The sequence below is a fragment of the Melopsittacus undulatus genome, chromosome 11 (genome assembly GCF_012275295.1).
Source record: "Melopsittacus undulatus isolate bMelUnd1 chromosome 11, bMelUnd1.mat.Z, whole genome shotgun sequence".
NCBI lineage: Eukaryota > Metazoa > Chordata > Aves > Psittaciformes > Psittaculidae > Melopsittacus > Melopsittacus undulatus.
This window is the reverse complement of record NC_047537.1, coordinates 12565912-12590529: the sequence shown is the minus strand read 5'-3', so window position 1 is coordinate 12590529 and position 24618 is coordinate 12565912. Positions and strand designations below refer to the sequence as shown.

Genomic DNA, 24618 nt, shown 5'->3' with positions numbered 1-24618 from the left:
AGGTATGAGAAGTAAGAAAAGGAGTGCAGCAAAATAAACATTTACATTTTAAAACACCACAATTTGTTCTTATTGTCAGCAGGGCTTGGGAACACATTGGCTGTGCCCTTCAAACCAGAGGCATTATCTCTGTCAAATTATAGGTAGTTGATTAAATTATAAGGAAGGAAAATCTACTTGGACACATGCAGTGAAGAGAAAGCAGCACAATAAATACAGTCCAGACCCAGTTTTAGGAGTCTCTGAACCAACAGCTCTTCTGGTGGACGCCCCAGTAAAGCTGCACACAGACAGGAAGGTTGAAAGCTCCCAACACATTCCTCTTGCTAAAAAGCCTTTCAATATAATAGTGGGTTGGGGCTTTTTTTTAGATAAAGCCTTTATGCAAGTCCTCAGTCAAAAGCAGCACTAATGGATGTTATCATCCTAGTTCTCCTCTCCCTGGAGCTTACAAGTATGCCAAGTATTTCCTGCAGGATGCGGTGGTAGACAGCTCAGCTGCCATAGACTGCAAAAGAATTAAGCAGATTTGGGATAAAGCCCTTTTCATTTATAGGAATAATGGTTTCTGAGGACTTCAGCTCTTTCCCAGGAGTGCAAACACACAGATTACAAAAATAAATTCAAGTCTTCTACCTCCAGCAACCTGCCCAAAAAAGGTAAACTCTGACTATCCCCCAGTGCAGGATTGATGGAATGAGATGATATCACAAAGGTAAAGATTAACTTGTTCAAACCCTTGTTTTAATAGAACTCAGTATGTTACCATGAATTAAACAACTAAACCCCTCTGCTAAGATCCTTACCCAGCTTCAGCTGACAGCGGCTTGGCTAATGGCTTCAGCTGACAGCGGCTTGGCTAATGGCTTCAGCAGGGTCATTTCATCTCCTCTGCTTCAGTCTCAGTTCCACTACGAGCAGAGATAAAACCTCATGAGACTGAAGTGAAAGGCTCCATCAGCTCCAGGCTTGGGCTATGTCAAAGAGTACATCCAATTAAGCAAACCACCTTCAGCAACAGTCTCAAGTTGGAGGCATGAGGTGATTCCATCAATTAACTGAAGGATCTCTCCCTTTCCAACTGCGTTACAGAGACAAAGGACAAAAGGAGAAGTCCTACACTCACAGGTAAATTTACCCAGTATATGGAGTTGAAGTGCTTTTCCCTGGAGCAAAGCTTCTGCTTTGAAGCAGCTTCAAGCACATTTAAAATAGGAAATGCTTAGCTAGTGTGAGCACTTCTGAGTTTTGCCATGGTTTTCAATCTGTTGCCTGTGAAGCTGCAGCATCACCTTTGATATAGCAGAGTTTGCTTGGGGCAAACTGATCTCAGCTGTGATTTGGTTCATAAATATTAGTGACCATTGTCTCAACCAGCTGCAATTTCTTTTCCTGAGCAACTTGTACCCAGCTCTTGCACAGAAGTAAAAGGAATACAGGGAATATCCTGTCTGAAGAGATTGCCTTCTAGAGAACAGGCCCAGCAAACACAGCAGGAGAGGACTCGTGGGTCGGGAAGCCAGTCTACTGACTGCCAGGAGAGCAGCACTCTCATCCCACCCAGCTCACTCACAGTGCTATTGTTATTCCAGGAACATGTCAAATCCCTGCCTGGGAAAGACCTATTCTAAGGAAAGATACTGTTCTACAGGAAAACAGTGGTGAAACAGTTGCTATCCTTACTGTGGGGCAGATTTGAAGCATCTACACATCTTGTGACAGGTAGAGCACACAGCATGGCAGGACAGGGCAACACCACAACCTTCCTTGAACGGGCAAAGTATTTGAGGGAAGTCAGATTAAAAGCACTTCCTGAAGTCCCACTGCAAGGACTGGCACCGTTCCACCACCACCCAGCTGGCCATTAATCCCAACAGCAGCCCAGGGCTATGCAGGACAGACAATGCGTAGTGTCAAGAGCCACACAGGACAGATAGATATAAACCCACATGTACAGATGGACACAAACCCACACATACAAAGCAACCTTTGAAATTCAAAGACTTCTCTTCATCTTGCTACCTGTCCACAAAGTCCACTGCAAGCGAGCATTATTTGTGAAGATAAGCAGTATTCAGGATGGCCAGGTGCTGTTAGTGACATCTACCTACTGCAGACCATCTCTGTGATGTACATTACTGGAAAACTAACCAAACAAGCAGGGATTTTCCATGCTGGGTGCCCAGGATCACCCAAACCTTTCCTCTGCCCAGGAGTTTCACAGAATCCCTGCCTGGTTTGTGTGGGAATGGACTTTAAAGCTCATCCAGCTCCAACCCCTGCCACGGGCAGCGACCCCTTCCACTGGAGCAGCTTGCTCCAAGCCCCTGTGTCCAACCTGGCCTTGAACACTGCCAGGGATGGGGCAGCCACAGCTTCTCTGGGCACCCTGTGCCAGCGCCTCAGCACCCTCCCAGGGAAGATTTCTCCCCTAACATCTCAAGTTTCAGTCTATTTCTATCATCCCTACTCAGCACCAAGCTCTGGGTTGAGATGTTCATCTGGAAGCAGAAGGTCCTTTTGCAGAGAAGCAAAGTGGTGCCATCACCTCAATGGCAGGGTGAGTTCTCCTCTGCACCCACTGCCCAGGGCACAGGAGTCCCAGCCTGCCACTGCAGCTCCTCAGCCAGCAATGCCTCCATTCCTGTGGAGCACCACTTACACACCAGCACACACAGTGAGCACTTCCATGTGTTACAGGAACAAGTAACTGTGAAAGTAAGAGCCCCAACAAGGGTCTTTTGTTCTTCTAACAACAGCAGTTGCAAAGAACAGAAGAAACGCTTATTCTCAGACACAACTGAGATCTTCCAGTTACACGTTAACAGATATTTACAGTCAAGACCTGTCATTCCAAGCTGCCGTAATCACCTGCCTAACATGCTGAAACAGAGGTATAACTGAGAGTCTGAGTTAGTGCAGAAGAGTCACTAATCGGCTTTACTATTCACACTGCTGCTTTATAGCTCCTTTATTTCTCTCTAGATGCTTCCCATCATCTCTGCACAGTTGTTCAGGGAATGTTACAAGCTGGATTCCAGCCAGAGGTTGTATACAAAAATGCTTGGTATTTGCTGCTGTTGTCCTTTACTAAACAGGCTCTATTCCCTCCACACCCCACCACTCCTACTGCAGCCAGTGCAGATCAGATACCCATGTGGGCCTGCAAGCGGCTGCCAAATAACTGTTTATCAAACCCAGCCTCAGTTTTGAGAATCCCAGAAGCTTGTGGTGAGATTCTCCAACCTAGAATTGTAACAGCTCAAAAAAGTGCCAGGCAGCACATTCTCATGTTTGACTTCCCAGCAGTTGCCTTGCAGCTGAACAACAGAGCCAGGGAAGGCTTGAAACATGGAATGGTTTGGGCTGGAAGGGACCTTAAAGCTCTTCCAGCTCCAACCCCTGCCACAGGCAGGGACACCTTCCACTGGAGTAGCTGCTCCAAGCCCCTGTGTCCAACCTGGCCTTGAACACTGCCAGGGATGGGGCAGTCACAGCTTCTCTGGGCACCCTGTGCCAGCGCCTCAGCACCCTCACAGGGAAGAGCTTCTGCCTTATCTCCAACCTGAACTTCTCCTGTTTCAGTTTGAACCCATCACCCCTTGTCCTATCACTACAGTCCCTGATGAAGAGTCCCTCTCCAGCATCCTTGTAGCCCCCTTCACACACTGGACGCTGCTCTGAGGTTCTCTTCTCCAGGCTGAACAGCCCCAATATTCTTAGAATGTTTCTCAGATTCCACAACAGAAATGTCTTCCTCTTGGTCAACAGCCCCCAGCAGCAGGAACCATCCTACTGGAGAACAGCCCAGGCTAACACTGACAAACAGCAGCAATTGAAGAGAAGCAACAACCTGCAGGAAAGAGTCCGCAGCAGCATCTTCCCCAAGGAAACAGCCTGCAAATCCATCCAATGCAACTCCTCATCTTACAGGAGTCAAGTGTCCCACGAGATGAGTGCACGTGGCAAAGTCAGCATCACTCTTCTGGGATTGATTTCAATGGATCCCGGGTTAATGGAGGCTGCTCCCAGGAAGCTGCTGCAATAACATATTTTCCTTTCTTTTCAGCAAACAAATAATTCACAAAGGAAAGATCTGAAATAAGTTCTCACTTGCCCTCCAGCCAAGGGAGGTGATGAGGCTTAAGCCCAGCTTCCCCAGAGAGGTGCTGGGTTTGGAGCTTGTTTGTTATTGGGAAGGTTGAGGAGCTAACTCACAAAGCCATGGGAGCTGCAGCACCTGACTGACAGGCTGTCAGTGGTTGGCAGCCCAAGAGCCAAGCAGCCAACTGCCCAGAGAAAAAGGAATCACCACCATCAGTGGTCGCTCAGCTGCTCCCATCTTGCTGTTAAGCAGGCAATAACCTACATCTGATCACCTGCATCATGGGCTTGGAACTGCAGGTGTTTGTGCCTGCAACTGAGGGTTCCTCAAGTAGAAGGCCAAGGGTACATAGGAAATTGCATCATTACTAACCTGAGCAAAGCAGGATTGATCCATGGAGCAGACATGAGTCCTTCTGGACACAGAATCATAGAATAGTTTGGGTTGGAAGGAACTTTCAAAGCTCATCCAGTCCAACCCCCCTGCAATGAGCAGGGACATCCTCAACTAGATGAGGCTGCCCAGAACCACATCCAATCTGCTCTTGAATGTCTCTAGGGATGGAGCATCCATCACCTCTCTGGCTAACCTGTGCCAGCGTTTTATCACCCTCCTTGGACAAAGTTTCTTCCTCATGTCCATCCTGAATCTCCTCTTTCAGTTTAAACCCATCACCCCTTATCCTATCGCACAGGCCCTGCTGAAAAGTCTCTCCCCATCTCTCTTATAGGCCCTTGTTAAGAACTGAAAGGCCACAATAAGGTCTTCCCAGAGTTCTCCTCCCCAGGCTGAACAACCCCAGCTCCCTCAGCCTCTCCTCACAGGACGGGTGCTCCATCCCTCACATCATTTCTGTGGCCCTTCTCTGGACCCTCTCCATGTCTTTCCTGTGCTGAGGACTCCAGAGCTGGATGCAGTGCTCCAGGTGGGGGCTCACCAGAGCAGAATGAACATGGAAAAATGACTCTTGGTTCACCCCAAGAAAACCCTGTCCATAATAAGAAATTTCATTCAACTGTGTCCCTGGGGCTCAGGTATTAACCATGCACAGGCAGAGGCATGGTTGGGTGAAAGGTGGGGGGCACAGTGAAACAAAGAGGAGCAGAAGCAAGGAAGTCACTGCACATTATCTGCCACTAGCTCAGAATAAAGCCCTGTTCAGCAGTCTCCGTGGCAATGCAGGTGTCTATATTTGGTTCCCTAAAGGATCGAGGGTGGAAAGGGAAGAGAACAGACGGAGACAAAAGAAAAAGGTGGAGGCACCGCATTGTGTGTTCAGAGACAACTCTTATTTCTGCAGCAAGAGAGGAATTCACCTGTGTCAGTCACCAGGTCTGGACTGGAGAACTGAATGACAGTCCCAGCAGCTGGCACTGTAATACCCTCCTGAAGAACCAGCTCCCATGTTCACTGAAGGACAAGATGTTCTGCTGAGACAAGCACCCAGGGAACGCAGCAGCCACAGGATTTCTCCTCTCCTGGTGTTAAAGTTGACTTTGAGAACATATTCCAAACTTCCAGATCACCAGTTCATGCAGAACTCCTCATGGAATATCAGCAGGTGATGAAGCTGAGACAGGAAACCTCCAAGTAATCCCACTACCCTCAGAACTGAGACATGAGAAGAGGCGTGCTTGGAGAGTCATCCATGCACACAGTGTGTGATGTTAGAGAACACGCTAACCACCCTGCAGCTTCATGCCATGTCTGAACACAGCTCCCTGCTTCCTAGAATAGCGGCTGCAGGAAGGGAACTGCAGCCTGTCAGGGACTGGTATTCCCTAAAGATCCAGACAGGGGGAAACAATGAACAGCCTCAACCCCAGATTTCAGCCACCCATTTTCAGGCCTAGGGTACAAAACCACCACGTGTACCAGATAAAAATCAGGATTCAGTTGTCTATTGAGTCCAGAAGGATCAAAAGTTTCAGTTCATCTTGCAAATGAGGTAATAATAAGAGTGTTTAAAGATTTTCCAGGGAAAGTAGGAATGGATCAGACATTCACTAAGGTAGAACCAGGAAACAGTGCAGAGATGGTCCCTGAAGAGGAAGAGCCAAATCCAAACCTGAAGGCTGGCCCCAGCACCAATCCAAGAATGCCCTTGAGAACAGCACTCCGGTTGTCAAGAGGAAAAAAGGGATGAGTCCAGAGACCTGGTAAGGTGCTGTTCACATATTATTACTTGAGCACTGATCTGGCCATGGGAGGCAAAAACCCAGGACACTTTATCAATTAGAGGTAGGGAGATAGGTGAAGATGCTACCCAGATGGACCTTCATCAGGCAGGTCTCTATGGACATCTTGGAGACAATTAGGGTCACGGCAGAGACAGAATGACAGGCACACCACAATAGTCCACCCAACACGTCAGGGGATGCTTGCTTTCTCACTAGCTAGCTTGAACCATCCTATGGAGAACAGAAAATGAGGACTTTTAGCTCTACTAAAGATGAGGGTCAACCGGGTGATCCAGGTCCTGAGCCAAGTTTGGGGTGAGAAGATGTCTTAAGCCTCAACTGACAAAAAAGGTTCTGAAACCACCTGTTGATGCGGTTAAAACACACTCATTCCACCTTATTTATTCCTGACTTAGTCTAAGACCTGTACTTCCAGTGGCATGGAAGGGACACACACAGAGTTTACCTCCTCACCCCAGAAACAGCAATGCAATACAAGTCCCTGGACACTGGCCTCCTCCTGATCAAAACATGAGACCTCCCTTTAGTCTGCTACACAAGGGAGTTTGCCATTGTCCCATTCATGAAGAGGATTCAACATCCCAGCCAGATGTCAAGTACTGAGCATGCAACACAAACCTGACACAAGGATACAGCTCTTCCCTGGTGGAAGCCACATCGGGGCAGCACCACAACCCACAGTTGCCTTCAGAGTCTACTTGTTCAAAAGATACACGAGGGGAACACAAGTGGGTTTGATGACTCTTCTCTCGGAACTGGACTCAGTTGTAACACTGCTTAAGACAAACCTGCTTTAAGAGGCAACTGTTTATTAACCTGAGCAGCACTCTGGTTAAGCCTTTTTTATTATCCTTCTTACAGTCAGGGTCTAAATAATGCTGATGGTTAGGCAGCATTAGCAAGGTCTCCTGGGCTATGATGGAACTTCAGTGTTCAGCTTCATGGCAACAAAACCACCACGGATCCCCGCTTCCATCACATCATCTGCTGTCATATTCTCAAAAAGCTAAGATCTTTGGTCCTGTACATCCAGTCTGGAGATTTGATATCTCACCCTTGATAATTCTGAGGCTCCGGATCTGTTCAAATTACTGAGTAAACTTGTATTTCCTTGTGAACAGTGTTCAGTGACATTGATCCTTTTAACCTTGCTTCAGCAGGAAACCCCAGTTAAAGTAACAAGGCAGGCAAGAGAGCCGGGAATCTGCTGGTCACATCCAGCTTTATAAAGGTTCTGTCACTCTTCTGTCACGTGTAGCCTTTACCATGCGTGCAACAAAGACACTGAATTCCAGGGTAACAAAACCAGCCCAAGGGCACGGTACTGATAGTTCCAGGACTCAGTTTTGTGATCAGATTCCAGGCCAGTGTTGAAATCCTTCAGAGCTGCATCATCCACTGCTGCTGAAACCTTGCATGGAGGGGAGATCTGTCACCAGACACTTACATGTCCTGCAGAAGAGATGTCCCCAGGCTCAGCATCTGAGCCTGTACTCAGAGAGTCCCCATCAGCCCCAGTCCTCAGTAGCGGATGTGGTCCCATTCTGAGGCCTGGCTGTAAGGACACACGTCCACTCCTCACCCCTCGCTGTGTGGAAGCAATCTTCTCTCTGTAAAGGCTGTGCAGTGAGCAGCTTCTCAGCTGCCCAGCCAGGGTGTGGAACCTACCCCCACATGCAGATGCTTTGTGCTGAAGTGTGTGGTACCAGATATAAAATAGGGTTCAGTTGTCTATTTGGTACAGAAGGATCAAAGCTCCCGGTGACCTGACAGGTGAGGTAACAATAAAACTAAAGGCAGGAGAACTTAAAGGCATTCCCATTTGCAAATGAACAGATCAGACGTTCCCGAAATCCTGCAGCACTGCCATTCCAGCCTCTGTGGTCTCTACTGACCATGTAAAGGAGGGCAAGGTTCATGTATAGGCATCAAACATGAAGCTACTTCAGAAAAATTCCCCTGGAGCAAGCACATACTGTTGAAATACCCACAAACACACAAGAACAAAGCCTTTCTTCTCACCCTGGGATCCCATCCCTGCTTTGAGGGCTGTTTTGTACATTGCACATGTAGTAGTCATCACATGAAAACAGCAGTCCTACCAAGAGCAGGAACCACAGATGTAGACAAGCCTGTGTTAACTGGATTAACTTTTATCTTGGCTACAGAACTGTATTTGCTTCTGTGTCCTCAGGCCCCACGAATCTTGCATTCATAGTACCCATAGTTCAAAAAAGTGTGTCTTGGAAGGATCCACCTTCAGCCTTCTGCAGAGTCTGGAGTTAAGGCAATTTTGTCGGAAGCAGGAGACGAAGGTTTGAATCCCTTCAAGTCAAGAAGGAAACTGAGCCCAGGTCTCTTCCAGCAATGACTCTGACCATGGAGCTATTTTGGGAAGCAGGCATGCTCACCAGCAATGTCCTCAGTGCAGCCGGCACACACTGCCTGCCACACAGCGTGTTCCTCAGCCACATAACCCAGGTGGAGTCAGGGAGGTACCAACCTCCCCTCTATCCATGTTAGATGCCAGATTATACCCACCACTGCAGCAAGCAGCTTCAGAACAGACCCAAGTGTGATTTCACAGTACAGATGAACCATCCTAAGCGCAGACTTCTGCCAACAGGGACATCACCCTCCTGCATGGTATCCCTCCTGCTCCAGGCTACTGCTTACCCCTCTGAGAATGGAACTGCTGAAAAGCATCATTCTGTGGCAGGGTCAGGTCTCTGCCAGCTTCATGCCCTGGATGAGCTGATGTTGGCTGCCAACCCCCAGTGCAGTAGGAGAGACTGCAGAGACACAGCCTGCGCAGGCCAGGAAACTGGATCCCATGGAACAGCAGCCCAGAGACAGATCAGCTCAGCAGTGTTGTCATACGGCTGGAAGCAGGCATGCTCTGAGTACCCACCACTGCACAGGGAAAGCTAAGCTGAAGCGAGAAGTTTGGTCCTGGGTGAGACCACTGCAAGTGCACATAGCAAAATGCTGGTGTCAGCTGCTTCAGAGCTCTCTACGCGAAGCAGATCCAGCACTAAGCTGCTGCTCAATGGGGTTTCCAGACCAACTTCCAATTCACATCCCTTCAAATGGTTACAGACCAGCATTTCAGGCAGATGTTCCTTTCTTAGAGCTTTTTGTTTCCGATTCAGATCTGACATCTCAATTGCACTTCTTAAAGAACATGCCCATAAAGCTTTCAATAAGGTGAATGACTGTATTAAAATAATACACCCCCACATTAAATATCGCTTCATGCCACATCTTTAACCACCAAGCACTGCTGGTCAAGGTTAAAGGCCAAGGGTGGATTTCCAGAGCTGTATCCAAGACCCCTTCCACAACTCAGATTCCCAGAAGTGCCCACAGGAAAAGTGTTCACTTACGTGCAGAGAATGGATTGGTCCTCACGGTCTGAAAAACAAGAACAAACATGGTTACAGGTTGATTGCTTGCACTCTCCTGAATTTGCAAAACACTTTCCTTTAAGGAATGTTTCAAAACTTAGCTTAACAATTGTAAGGATTCTCTCAAACAATATTAATAATTCCCCTTAAAGTCCCAGGTCACACATACATATACCCCCCCTCAAACAACAGCTGAGACATTCCTAAAAGTTTCACCATTTCAGATAATAAAGCCAAAATCTGGGTCGAATTTAACAATCATCCACAATAAAGTTTTTATACTATTCCCTGTGAGGGTGCTGAGGCGCTGGCACAGGGTGCCCAGAGAAGCTGTGGCTGCCCCATCCGTGGCAGTGTTCAAGGCCAGGTTGGACACAGGGGCTTTTGGAGCAAGCTGCTCCAGTGGAAGGTGTTGGAACTGGACGAGATTTAAAGCCCCTTCAACCCAAACCAAGCTGTGATTTTCAGATAAAGCTGCCCCAATGTTTTTTATTGTGTATGAACCTTTCCCAGATGAATCAAAGCATTTAAATCTGTAAGCATTAAGTAAGAACAGAGTTTCGAGTACACAACAGCAATGAGCAGACACTTGGCAGCAGCACTGACATCCCCAAGCAAGGGCTTTACAGGTTTCTGTTTTCTTTTTTTAAACGAAGCTGCAAGCCTGCAGTGCTTCCATAACTTCGCTGAGTCATTAAAGCCTTCTCAAAGGACACCCAGGGAAACACTGAGCAGAGGCAGCCTCAGCACTTCTGTGCCACCCACTGCCACATGCGTGACCTTTGGAAGGAATGCCTGCAGGTCAGTTGTACCCTGCCAGAGGTGCTCCATAATGACAGGGTCCTACAGAATATTTCAACATCATACACCCTATTAAAATCCACACTCTCTATTAAAATCTCTGTAATAAAACATTCACAGACACCTGCAGAAGGTCAAAGGTGATCTCCACCCCCTGTTTCAGCCAAGGCTTTCAATGAGGTCAACAGCTTGTTCAGAAGTGTGCATCAAGCAGATCTTGCTTTCACACTTCAGCTGCTGGCCACTGGCTCCAAGCACACACAACAACCTCCTGAAGCTCAGAACTTCAAACAAGTTTTCCATTCCAATGGGTAATTTGTAAGGGATTACATTATAATAAATGAAACCAAGCTTTATGTTGCTCAGGGGTGAAGCTCAGGACTACACGTTGGACTCTCTGCCACCCTTCTGCTTGACCACAACACTGACTGACCATGGAAACAGCAATGGGTGATGCGAGGATCAGCATTCCTTCTAGGACACAGAGCAGGATTAACAGACAGCTTCCCCACCTGATTCATAGGTGTGAAGCAAACCCATCATCCATATCATAGAATCACAGTTGGGTTGGAAGGGACCTTAAAGCTCATCCAGTTCCAGCCCCTGCCACGGGCAGGGACCCCTTCCACTGGAGCAGCTTGCTCCAAGCCCCTCTGTCCAACCTGACCTTGAACACTGCCAGGGATGGGGCAGACACAACTTCTCTGGGAACCCCGTGCCAGCACCTCAGCACCCTCACAGGGAAGAGCTCTTTCCTTATATCTAACCCAAATCTCCCATTTATGGTCAAGTATTAGACATCAAAGCATTTCTTTCACTCCTGCTCTCCTCCTGCTTACACCTAACAGCAGACTCCTGCACCCCAAGGCCAGATGCACCAGTGCTGAACACCTCCTGCTGCAGAGCCAAAGACATCTCGCTGATGCAGCAGCAGCAGCTACATCTGGGAAGCTCACGTGTACAGCACTGAACTTCCCAGAAGCTTTGAAGAGAAGCTAAGGAGAATGACCAGAACACAAGAAGGACAAGAAAGATGGCAGCTCTGAAGGCCGACACTCCCTTAAACCTGCTGTGAGGGATGTACTCTGGGGACAGCAACAGGCAACTCCACAAACCACCCTGCTGCTTGGCTGCAGGAGAGCTGCCCTGTCTTCTGGCTTGAAACTCCAGGACCAACAGACCCCGACGTTTCCCTTTCTATGTATATATAATACATGAAGTTTGGACTGTCAGAACACAAAACATTATCCCACATCCCTTCCTTACCAAACTACAGAAGCTTTTTTCCCCTCCTAACTGACTAGACCTAACAAACCCCCTGCTAACTCCAGGGCAGGTTCCAGATGTACATTCAATACGCTGTTGGGTAATTGGTTCAAGCAGGATGTTCTGTAAAGTCCTAGCTCAAAGCTATAGAGTCTGCCTACAAAAGAGTTACTGTATTTAACAAGGCAGCTCTTCTCAAAGCCTGACTTGGTTCTGCTGTGGTCACACTGGAGTCATTCATAGATTGATACAAGATAATCAAACAGAAGAGGAAGAATCTGTCTTCAAGTTTCCGACCAAAACTCAAAAGGCAGTGGCACTGCAAACACAGAACAGAGCTGACAAGTACAGGGCTGCCCACCCTCTACAACTGTCTCTGCTCCACTTGCCCTTTCACTATAATTTAAGTACCGCAAATGCCCAGGTCTGCCTTTATCCCATTAATGAATGGAAGAAGCCAACTGGAGCTATCCCAACTGGAAAGCCGTTTCTTGAGCTTGAACCAAACACACACATCTATTAAAACAACTCCACACCTGTATTACCTCCTGTCGGGTTTAACCCATCTCCCATTGCTTCAACAGCACCTATGATTCTTGTCAAACACAGTAGCTTCCATACAAACATTGCCTCTCTCACAACCCCACCACTCCTTAAGCATCTTCCCTTTTGTATCCAGCCTTCATTTAAGTAACAACATGAAGTAAGTGTGCTGAGACAAAAAGGTTAATGTGGAAGTCTTGCCCTGCTTCCCCAACTCCAGCTGAAGAGCAAGCCATGGGCTGCTGCACATCCAGCCTCAGGTAAAATGGTTCTTGTTTGCAGGTACATCAAAGGCTGTCCTGCCCCAAAGGCAAGCACAAGGCTCTTGTGGATAATTCTATTTGACACAGCTTTTCTGTTCTCTCTCCAGAGCACGAAGCACCTCTTCAGCAGCAATAAAACACCAGCCCCATTTCTGCAGCAGACAGAGCAATGGTTGCTGCATTTGTTGGGGTGGAAGCAGCAACTTCTTTGCTATTTCTCAAACAAGAGGAATTGTCTTTCTAAAAAGAGGCAGCAGCACAGTGGGATTGGAGGGTTCTTGTCTATTTTTAGACAATATTAAACACCCAGGTGCCATGGAGCATAAACCAAGAACAGTTTGGCTCCCCACTCAACAGCCTTGTTTGTTGTGGATGCCAGGCTTGGAAGGTCCGCCATGTATTTGCCCTCTGCTGCAGGTGAAGAAGCTCAAATATCCACCTATTCAAGGACATTGCAAATTGAATTCCTGACAAGTTTAGTGAAAATGGGTCAATGCCTGGAGCAGAGACGTGCCCATGATGTACAGGTTCTGCTGCTGTGACAGCACTCACAGCACCGGGGCACAAAGGCTACACAGCATTGCAGAGCTCGTGGGTTATCTGACAATCTGCCATTCCTCAACACCAAGCTCAGTCCCACTGGACTGATAAACACAGGAAGAGATCTGGTTACAGAGATCAAGCATGCCTTTAGATTTTGTGTTTGTCTCTAAAATGTTGCCTGGTTACCCCATAAACTATCACCGAACACTTAACACCATGAAGTGCTGTGCAACAAACACCTCTAACCAGCGTAAGGGCAAGAGTGACAGGCACAAGTTTGTCTGCTGAGCACCCACCTCACTGCAGAACAAGTGTATCCTGACACACATGAACCAAGGGATTGCTGCAACAGCGCTGTTTATCCTACACTTCACCTCTATCTCCAGTTGTGCAACAATCTCTGCTGTGTACAGCTTAGTCATCCCCTCCTCAATGCACATTCTGCAACTTCACCAAAAGACAAGGGCAGCCCAAAGAATCATGGTCAGTATTTTGCCAACAGGAACCCATTAAACATTCCAGTGAACTTCTGGAACAGAGTGTCACTCGCCAGCACTACCAAGCTGACATCCCAAATCACAACATCTGCAGTTAATCAAACCAGGACTGACTGTTTAAGGAACCTGACCATGCCCAAAGAATCTGATGCTTCACTTGCAGCCCTGATCCAGCTCTGGGGCAGCAGCACCAGAGGGACCTGGAGCTGTTGGAGAGAGGCCAGAGGAGGCCATGGAGCTGCTGCGAGGGCTGAAGCTGGAGCCAGGCTGAGAGAGCTGGGCTGGGGCAGCCTGGGCAAGAGAAGGCTCCTGAAGGGGAGACCTGAGAGCAGCTCCAGTACCTAAAGGGGCTGCAGGAAAGTTGGAGAGGGGCTTGGGACAAGGGCCTGGAGGGACAGGCCAAGGGGAATGGCTTGAACCTGCCCGAGGGGAGACTGAGCTGAGCTCTTAGGCAGAAGCTGTTCCCTGTGAGGGTGCTGAGGCGCTGGCACAGGGTGCCCAGAGAAGCTGTGGTTGCCCCATCCCTGGCAGTGTTCAAGGCCAGGTTGGACACAGGGGCTTGGAGCAAGCAGCTCCAGTGGAAGGGGTCCCTGATCGTGGCAGGGATAGGAACTGGGTGAGTTTTAAGGTCCCTTCCAACACAAACCAGTCTGGGGTTCTATGCACTACATTCACCAGTGCTAAAGGAGCTGGACAATATCATTGTCAGGTTCATGTCTTTGGGAGGTCTCAGGTGACTAGAAGGATGGAGACAGCACAGGTATCTTCAAGAAAGATGAGAAGGATCATTGCACTATGCTCCTAAAAGCAGGAATGAGCCTCTGGGGGTCAGAAATGCTCAAGGACTCTTTAGGGGAACACCATCCCTCAGTGTACCTTGATGCTGCATTTACCTTTTTCTCTCCTTGCTTTATCATCAGCCTATTCATCTTTGGTCAGTTTTTACATCCAAGTCTTCTTGTCTTGAAGCTGGCAGGCAATAACCTTGCAGAACCTCTCTTTGCCCTCCCATGGGTGACACTAATTCACACTAGAAGCAAGATCAAATTGAGGTGCGCTCCACTCCCCAGGAGGATCCAGTGGTTTTGCTGCAGTGCTCAGACACCATTCCCACAACCTGCTGCAAGCCCCCAGTGCTGCTCAGACACCAGTCCATGAAGAATTACGTCAGGACTCTCCCTTGAGCCCAATGCCAACAGCAGCACTGGTTTAAATCAATTCCAACTCCCAGCTCTGTGTTCATCTGGAATTCCCCATAAAGCACGATACAAGACACAGATGGTGTCTACTCCATTTCCTCTACCTGGAAAGCAGTCTCAGAAAGCCTGTCAGGCTGAACTGCCACAAACCACCGACAGACCAGGATTTCCCTCCTGCCTCTCTTGTGTGCTTTGTTTCATTACTCCAAGATACCTCCAGGTCTTTTGAAACTCGTGGAATAGTTTGGGTGGAAGGGATGTTCACAGCGCATCCAGTCCAACCCCCTGCAATGAGCAGGGACATCTTTAATTAGATCCGGTTGCCCAGAACCACATCCAGCCTGGCCTTGAACATCTACAGGGATGGAGCATCCACCGGCTCTCTGGGCAGCCTGTGCCAGGGTTTTAGTACCCTCAGTGTAAAGAATTTCTTCTTCACATCCAGCCTGAATCTCCTTCTTTTAGTTTAAACCCATCACCCCTCATCCCATCACAGCTCTTTAGGGAAGGGCTGAGAAAACACCTTTCCAGTGTGAGGGAGAGGCAGCGATGCAGAGGTGTTCCTGCTACTCGTGGACAAAAGATGTGGGTTGTTTGGTTTGGGGTTTTCCTGTAAAGCAGCTGTATCCCTCACTCTAACAGCTGGGAGCTAAATGACAAGAGCCAGAGTCCAGCTGTACTTGCTGCCTGGATGCAAAGGATGTTAATAATTACCAGGGGAAGCATAGCAGGGGTCAGGCAAGCCCCAGGCATGGTTGGCCCCACAGCACTCAGCACAGGTATCCCCTGCGGGGCTGCAGCAGCTCCATGCCCTGCACAGAGCAGCATCCCCAGCATGATCCTGACCCACGGCTGCTGCACAGCCACGACTAGGGCATGAGCAACACTGGCTTGAAATCACCCCATTCCTAAAGAAACCATTGTGGCATTTGTTTAGAGGTGCAAGCCCGGCTGAGTCAGCATGACCAGGAAACAAATAGCTGTTAGACTGTGTCCTGCCCACTGACGGGAACTGGGGGTAGCTTCTCACTGCACACTACAGAGCTGGAATTTGCTTTATTTCAGTCACGGAATTCCAGACTGGTTTGGGTTGGAAGGGACCTTAAAGCTCATCCAGTTCCAGCCCCTGCCATGGGCAGGGACCCCTTCCACTGGAGCAGCTTGCTCCAAGCCCCTGTGTCCAACCTGGCCTTGAACACTGCCACGGATGGGGCAGCCACAGCTTCTCTGGGCACCCTGTGCCAGCGTCTCAGCACCCTCACAGGGAACAGCTTCTGCCTAAGAGCTCAGCTCAGTCTCCCCTCTGGCAGGTTAAGGCCATTCCCCTTGGCTTGTCCCTACCTGCCCTTGTCCAAAGCCCTCACAAGGTTTGCATAAGCTCTAACATGGGTTATATTTTCACTGGCCACCTTCCACTACCTTTATTAACTGTCATTCAGAGAAGCTTTAGGAAGTCTCTCTTTGGAATTAACCCAGTGTTGCTCTGTTTGTGAGCAGAATTTAACAGGCAATGCATTCCTTCCCCAGCAAACCCATTCAAACAGGTATGGACCTCTAGCAGGATGTGCAAACACCCCTCCTCTATTATGCAATACAGATTTGTTTAGCTTTTGGGAACAGGCGAGTGCTGCGGTTACAGAGATAAGCAGAGGACACAAGTCAGGCTTAAGCTTGGAGAGAGCCCAGAGAGAGCTGCACAGTCCCAGGGCTGACCCATGCTGCAGAAACCCCTCTGGCCAGGGGCAGCTACAACTGACGTGAGCGACACAACGTCAAAGGCAGTGCCTGGCTCTCACACCCAGGTTCAGTGCAGCTTTGCTGAAGAGGGAGACAGTGCCCAAGGCAGTAACTTCTTAACCTGCTCCAGCCAGAGCTGCAGGAACTTGCTTATGCTTATGGTTCCTCAGGCATTGGAACAGGCTGCCCAGGGCAGGGCTGCAGGCACCAGCCCCGCAAGTGTTCACACAGTGTGGAGACAAGGCCTCAGTGCCATGGGTTAGGGGTGGCCTTGGCAGGGCTGGGGTAAGGGTTTGACTGAATGAGCTCAAAGGGCTTTTCCAACCGAGGTGACTCTATGATGCTCAGCCTTCCCTGAGGCTGAGCATCAGTAGAAACGAGCAAAACAAACTCTTACACAGACTGTCCCTACACTTGCTTTTCAGTTTTTATTTGAATGCTGCTTAGAAGGAACCTCAGATTAGCAGCAGTTGGCAAAGCACAGCCTGGAACAAGTTTATTTGCACTGTCATAGGAGCGGTTTCAGTTCTGCACCCCTGCTCAAGTTGTTCTGTTTCCCATGTAGGACAGCTTTTTCTCAACAAAGATCATACTGTCAACTGAAACCACGACTCCAGGAGGTCCTTGACTGGAAGATGGGCCATGTAAGCTCACTCATTTAACTTGAACTCTTCTTGCCAAACAAACAAGCAAGCGCAAACCACGGAACAAAACCAGCTGCAAACTGTGCTCCAGTGGGCTCTTCCTAAGCTGTTCCATTACCCCCAAACTCCTCAAGATTGGGAGAACAGCAAGGATCCTAATGGTATGTTAAAGACTGAATCCAACACAACCCGTTACCCCAGCAGGGTCAGCCACAGCAGTGATTTTACCCCAGAACCCAGCAATAAGTTGTTCAAGTAAGCAATCTCCTGACAGGCATTTTCTAAGACCCATAAAAGCCCTTTGATGAGTACGTTTATCTGAAAAGGTATCAAGTCTCACATTTCCTGTACAGACTCCTTAGACCTCTGCTCTTCAGCAGTGGACCTGATTACTTCTTCCAACCACTGAAGATCATTGGAAGTTGTAAAGCACTTGCCCAAGAACATGTAACAACTGCTGTTGGTCTCCTGAGACATTTCAGGAGACAAAAGCTCATGAGTTTCCATCACTTCACATGCCCAAGTGTTAGGCTGGGCACGTGGTGAGCATGGACAGGTAGAGAACAGCCAAGTCCACACACTAGCCATGATCAGGGTAATCATTTGTCTAAAATTAAGATTTGGGAAGAACAGATATCTGCAGTGAACTGAGACAGGTCAAACACCAAAATCCTTTTCTCAAAGGCCCCAAGCTAATGCTTCCTCTTTATATTTTAAACAGTTTTCTGTTTGGTTTGATTCTGCATAGTTCTTAAAGAGAAACACTGGCACAGAGAAGCTGTGGCTGCCCCATCCCTGGCAGTGTTCAAGGCCAGGTTGGACACAGGGGCTTGGAGCAAGCTGCTCCAGTGGAAGGGGTCCCTGCCTGCAGCAGGGGTTGGAGATGGAGGAGCTTTGAGGTCCCTTCCAACACAAACCAGTCTGTGACTCTATGATCTCCTCTCCCTTGGAGGAAAGGCATTGACTTTCACTTCTTTAAGGCCAAGAGAGCTTTTACTCCCATTCGCTCTTGCACCCAACACAAGCATTTTCTTCTCCCAACTGTCATTTTTCTAAACATAAGCAGCATATATTCCTTACACTATTTCCAGTCAGTAATTCTTGATATAAGCCTAGTATCCCCTCAGAACCCTTACCCTTTTCCAGGCAAGACATTTATGAACAAGAAAGATGAACATGGTGAGTTCAGGTTCCATGGGGTTTTCAACAGCAATCCTGCCAAAGCACACAGAGCAGAAAACAGTGGACAAGACTGGTGAGTCTTTAACCAGTTCTGCATGTGTCTGAAGGCCTTTCCTCTCATTGCAGTGACTTGAGAGCCTCTGGTTAGGATGGTTATCAGACTACTTTTGGAAAGCCACACAGGCCATACCAGCCAGCCCTCATCCATACAGATTCATCCACAGATAAACACATCTGCAAAGCATGAGCTCTTTAGAAAACCCATTCAGAGTCTTTAGATATGATTACATGTGTATGTATGATCCTCCAAAGGCTAGTTTTACACTTTGAACAGTTTCTACCATGTCTGACACCACCTGTGAGCAGACTGATCTTCAGATGCTCAGATCTGAAGAGGAATCACAAAGAGATGGAACCCAGCAGCTGATACCCAGTGCTTTGGTGTCCATCATCTGTGCCAGATGCTCCTGTGCAGCTACTCCACCACTGACATGAAGAATTTAGCTCTTGCACAGTTTGCCACCATCATTTTTCTATTCACTAACCCCTCAGTTTGAGGGCAACTCCCTGATGTTTTCCTCTGAGGAACATTCCCTGCCTGAGAGCTTCCCTAAGCAGACGCACATAAAGAGGTAGGCACAGTTTTTCCCTGTTGCTTCTTCAGGATCTTCCTTCTCCACACCATCGGATGGCTCTGCCATCACGCTCAAAAAGCCTGAGAATAAATAGAGTTTTAATGCCCCTGAGTGTTGAGAAGGCCATGAGCTTTGTGAAGGAGCACACCAGAGCTGCACAGCTTCTCACCACTGAGGAAGGTACATCAAATCTGTCAGGAGGACATCAGCAGCCAAACACCTGAAAGTATTAGGTATGGAGAAGTGACAGGAAGCTGGAAATACACGGAGACATAAACTGGCAATGGGGTGGCACATGCACCATCCTTGGAGACATTCCAGGCCAGGCTGGATGTGATTCAGGGCAACCTGATCTAGTTGAACATGTCCCTGCTCATTGCAGGGGGGTTGGACTGGATAAGCTTTGAACACAAACTCTTCTATGATTCTAAGAGAGCCTTGGATTATTGAAGACAAAGAGGAGAACATCACCAGCACCTCATCACTTCTGCTCCACTTGCTATGTGATAGAAATTGCTTCATGTTGCTTCCGTGTAAAACTATAACAAAGTAAAAAGGAGGGGGGAGGAAAAAGGAGCTACTGCCAACTGCAGTAGCAGCTATAGTGTAACTGAACTCCTTGTTCACAGACACAATGATAGAAACCAGGCACTGTGCAAACCCTGCAGCCCCCAGTGCAAGGCAAGGTGCTGGCAAGAACAGAACACGTTCCAGTTTGTGTTGCACAAGCAATCACGTCTTGATGTATGGCATCTGAAGGCTAAAGCCAAACAGAAAGGCATTATCCATTTCACAACTACCTCAAAATAAATGGAGTTTAAATTAAACTGAAGCTTCAGAGTAGAAGCAAGTGCTGGCTGAGCCACAAGCACAAAGTGATTCATCTCATGAGTGATTTCGTAAGTGGGATACACTTAGTCTTGAATTCCTGGCTGCAGGCTAGCACAGCCACAGCTCAATTCCGAGGCCAGCAGAGCACCATTTAAACTGAAAATCATCATCAGTTGGTCAGAACATCAACAGAAAATACCATGAAACTGGCTAATCTGCTCCAGCCCTTCACAAGTAGGGAGAAAGGCACCAAAGAACCCGAGAACTGTTGACGTAACTGTCACTGCCACCTAATTTTTAAATACCAGAAAGGCAAAAAACTTTGAGTCAACCACTTCAAGTTACACTTGGAAGCAACTGAGCCTTAGCAAAGGTTGTTCACTGTAAATATCATCACGCCTAATTCAGCTGTAACCTTGAGGCTGGACACCAATGAAGAGCAGGGTTCAAAACACATTCTGACACAGAGAAAACCAGAGATGGGGAACTCTTGTCACAAGTACCATAAAGCACCAGAACTTCCCCAACAGTAACAAAAGAGTTAGGACACAATAGTCCACTTGAGCTCTAGAAACAAAGCTCAAGCATGTTCAAGAAGTAGTCACCTCAATGTCAGTCAGAGATGGTCTAGTAAGGGGTGATGATTGAAATAATGAAACTTCACAGTCATGGCAGCACAGACTTGGTATCAAGAGACAGAAGAGAAAGGCGAGGGGAAGGAGCTCATGTATTGCATGAAAGGTTCAGCTGGCAGAAGCACTTATCACTGAACTGCAAACACAATGAGGCAGAAAACTGCTCCAGCACGACGGATTTGAGGGCCTTGCTACTTCATTTCTTGGTTCAAGAAACTCATTCCCTCCACTCAGCCATCAAGACCACTGTATATCCCATTCCTGCTGGTACAGAAACCATCAAGATGTTAACGTTCCTGTCACCCAAGGATTTACATTCTACACCAGTCTGAGCGGACAAAGTGAACACCCAGCAATCGCAGTGTAACAATAAGGTCTATAAATCCTTCCCATCATGGTTATGCTCAGATTCCCACCCTGCCCTTTGCAGCTGGTTAAATTGCTTTGGGCCATCTCCTGGTAAAACAAGATGTAATGAAAATACCAACTATGAACTGCACATGTGAGAGGTTCCACATACACCTCACCTAACAGAGGACACTGCTCATCACTCCCAGGTTTCTGAAGTCTCAGAGCAATTTTTCCTCTTTTATTTGAGATTTAAGAGACCTTTAAAGAAAGGAGTTGTCAAATTTTAGTGACAATTCTTCCCTTCCAGATCTTCAGGAGAACACCACATCCCCAAAGGGAGAGCTTAAGTCGAGATGAACTAAACATATAGATCAACACAATGTTTTTGAGAGAGAAGGATTCCATCTGCAGGGAATACTGGCTCCTCCAACACCAAGAGTTCACGTATTACACCGTTTCCGATAAACCTCCTCTGCAACAGGATTAAAGGCAGTCCTAAAATACCAGTGCTAATTCAGTGCTCATCAAGGTGTCTTCAGGGAAACAGGATAAAAAGGAAAGACTCAGCATAATTCTACAAGAGGAATATTAGTACAAGCTGGTCGTCAGCAACAAAAACCCAACGAGTTTTCCTTAATACTTCTTCCAAAGCCAGTTTAAAGGTCAGTGAATAAAGAGGCATAATAAAACAATACCATGCTTCCTCTAGGAGTGCAGTGGGAGGAGGGAGAAGGGAAAGCAAAGTATGGGAAAAGCACTGAGGAAAAACACCAGAGCTGCGTTCACCCAAATCCCCTCTCCCTTGCTGGTAAGGCAGTCCTGGCTGAGCTATCAGACCTGCAGAAGCTCTTTCCTTCCAGGAAACCCTAGCCCCTCTCATACCTTTCTCTTCCTACTGCCTCTAACTTTTAGCAGCACAGAAGAACACCAGCAAGTCTTGCAAATTGTATTACCAAACAGAATTAAGGTCACCGTTGTCACAGGGATTAGGAGACCAGTTCCTTACAGCCACATCAAGTGCCCAGCAGCAGTGGAAAGCTCAGCCTAGTGCTCCTCTGTGCAGCTCCAACCGTCCCCCAGCTCTGCATGTGGCTTCCGTCTAGGGCTGAAATATTCCACTATGCCTAGAAGCCCCTGGGCTAAGTGCACTCCTCCCTGCTTCATCACAAACAGAAAATGGAGAGGAAGCACAGGAGAAATCCACTAACCCCCCTGTGCTAACAGCCCCCTGCTACCACACTGCTTTGAGGGAGGGCAGGGGAACTGCAGTGTGTGCAGCTGCACTGCACCGCATCCTCTGCGGAGGTCAAGGCATCGGGTAATGAGTCTTTTCCTGACAAGACATCCTGACTGCCACGGCCACAGCATCCCCGGAGCCTCGCTGCTGTTCACTCAGATTGGGTTCACACTCCAGCTTTACAAGTCCTGCAGGAAAGGCAACACCTCCGAGATCAAGCAGTTCAGGCCTGCCTTTCCTTGCACAGCTTGCCTCCGATCTCTGGTGCGCCACAGCCAAACCACCACAAACCACTCCTGGAGCTCCTATCCAGGGCATTCCTCAAGCAGCAGCTGGATGCCTGAAGCCAGCACTGCTTCCATCCAACCTTTCCCCAGCAGTGCAGCGTGAAGTGCAGTGCTCTGCTTGTATCGCTGCTGCAACAACATGGAGCATTTCCTGCAACATGTAAGACAAGGAATAACTACTTCCTTGTAGTTAATCCCGTTTTAAGCAGCAGAAAACAATGAGTAGTTGTAGACCAAAAAAACACCTTTAGGTTTCAACCTAAACCCACAATCTGTATTTGTTGTGTAAGCACAAATATAAAACATATACAACTTCAGATCAGCAGAAGCTTGAAGCTGATCTCTGACCATGCACACTCTGAAGTAAAGGTATGAAAACATTAATATACTCCGTACATTTACTCACCATGCCTGACTACCAGCACAGGAAACCTGCGTTTTAAGACATCAGGATGCTCAGTGCCAGCTCAGGTCCAGGTATCCTGTTAAATCCTGTGAACATCCCTAGCAAACACCTAGAAAACCACTAGTTTGTGATTAGCTCCAAGGCAAGTAAATGTGTTCATATCGAACAAGGTACCACTGCACAGACCCAGGAAACAGCCACTTCACTGACCTGAATTAGTGGCCAAGACATTTCTACAAGGGTATGGTCACGCTATCCAAAGGAATTGCATTCCCATGGTTTCAATTTCACATATGAATTAAACTTTAGATGTCAAATACTGGGAACACAGAGTCATTCCTATCAAAAGAAACCTGTAAACATGATGTAATAACAACAGCATGACTTGCAATGATACTGGAAAACCTCACCTTCCCTATTCCACTCTTCTACACCCCACCTCCCACAGGAAAATCATGCATGAAGATGGACATGAAGTGAAGAAGAACAGTTTTACAACTTTGTTCTAACAACTCATGAGCAAAACCATCTCGGTCAAGGATTATGCTGCAAATAAATGCCAGCAGAGACCTCTGACACCTTGATCTGAAACACTGTGATTAATCTCTGGAGCCCTCAACACAAGCGGGACATGGAGCTGCTGAAGTCCAGAGGAGGCCATGAAGATGCTGCGAGGGCTGGAGCAGCTCTGCTCTGGAGCCAGGCTGAGAGAGCTGGGCTGGGGCAGCCTGGACAAGAGAAGGCTCCTGGAGGGGAGACCTGAGAGCAGCTCCAGTGCCTAAAGGGGCACCTGGAAACCTGGAGAAGAGCGTGGGACAAGGGCCTGTAGGGACAGGCCAAGGGGAATGGCTTGAACCTGCCAGAACAGGGGAGACTGAGATGAGCTCTTAGGCAGAAGCTCTTCCCTGTGAGGGTGCTGAGGCGCTGGCACAGGGTGCCCAGAGAAGCTGTGGCTGCCCCATCCCTGGCAGTGTTCAAGGCCAGGTTGGACACAGGGGCTTGGAGCAAGCTGCTCCAGTGGAAGCTGTCCCTGCCTGTGGCAGCGGTTGGAGCTGGAGGAGCTTTAAGGTCCCTTTCAACCCAGCTGTGATTCTCATACACCTGGTTCTTGATTACAGACCTATTGCTACTAGCCAAAAGTTTCTGATAAACATTTTCTGTTCCATCAGGTAAAAACTGAGGCCAGCAAAACACAGGGCACAGTTGTAAGAGTAAGGACTTCTGCATTATGTTAAACCCCCAGCTGGCAGGGAGATCCTAGCTCTCCCTACCAAATTCTAGGCACACTTCTGATAACCAGAAAAATAAGTTGAATGTTGTAATAATCTCATACTGTTAAGACAAGTATTATTTGTTGCTTAAATGACTACAAAACCCAAGTTGTAACTGCAGGTTTTATTTATACAAAAACTTCATTTCTGCTCTCTAATGTATCCCTGTCCCTACAGCAGGCCCCATCTAGGGGCTCCGGAAGCAGAGGGACCAGCACTGAGCAGTGCTAGTGCCAGAGCTCTCCAATCACCACTCATCCTCATCATCACCCCACAAGACTCTGTAAAGCCTGGGTGGCTGTATAGAATCACCAATACAAGTAGCAGGGAGTCATACTTCATGCAAGTCTATCTCCAGAAGCTGTCTGCACACCACCTTCCTCCTAATGGAAGCAATGTCTCTGAAGAGCATCACTAGTCCATTACAAATAGCACTGTTTTCCCCTTCCTCTGCTCCAGCCCAAGCAGGCAAGAACAGTTTGCTTAGTAAAGTAGCTGCCAAGCACAGACCTGCTAATGCCTCTTCTAGCGCTTTTACTTATCCTTGCCAGTGCAGCTGAAGGAAGAACATCAGCAG

At 48.0% G+C, this 24618-nt stretch overlaps 1 protein-coding gene across 2 annotated transcripts in view; it reads right to left on the bottom strand.

Moving 5' to 3' along the window:
* Nucleotides 1–24618, bottom strand: part of MYH10 (myosin heavy chain 10) — a 93365-nt gene that overhangs the window by 52752 nt on the left and 15995 nt on the right. For both annotated transcript variants that reach the window (XM_034067867.1, XM_005141404.4), the window contains one exon: nucleotides 9693–9720. In XM_034067867.1, the coding sequence (XP_033923758.1) occupies nucleotides 9693–9720 (28 nt within the window). The remainder of the gene's footprint in view (nucleotides 1–9692; nucleotides 9721–24618) is intronic.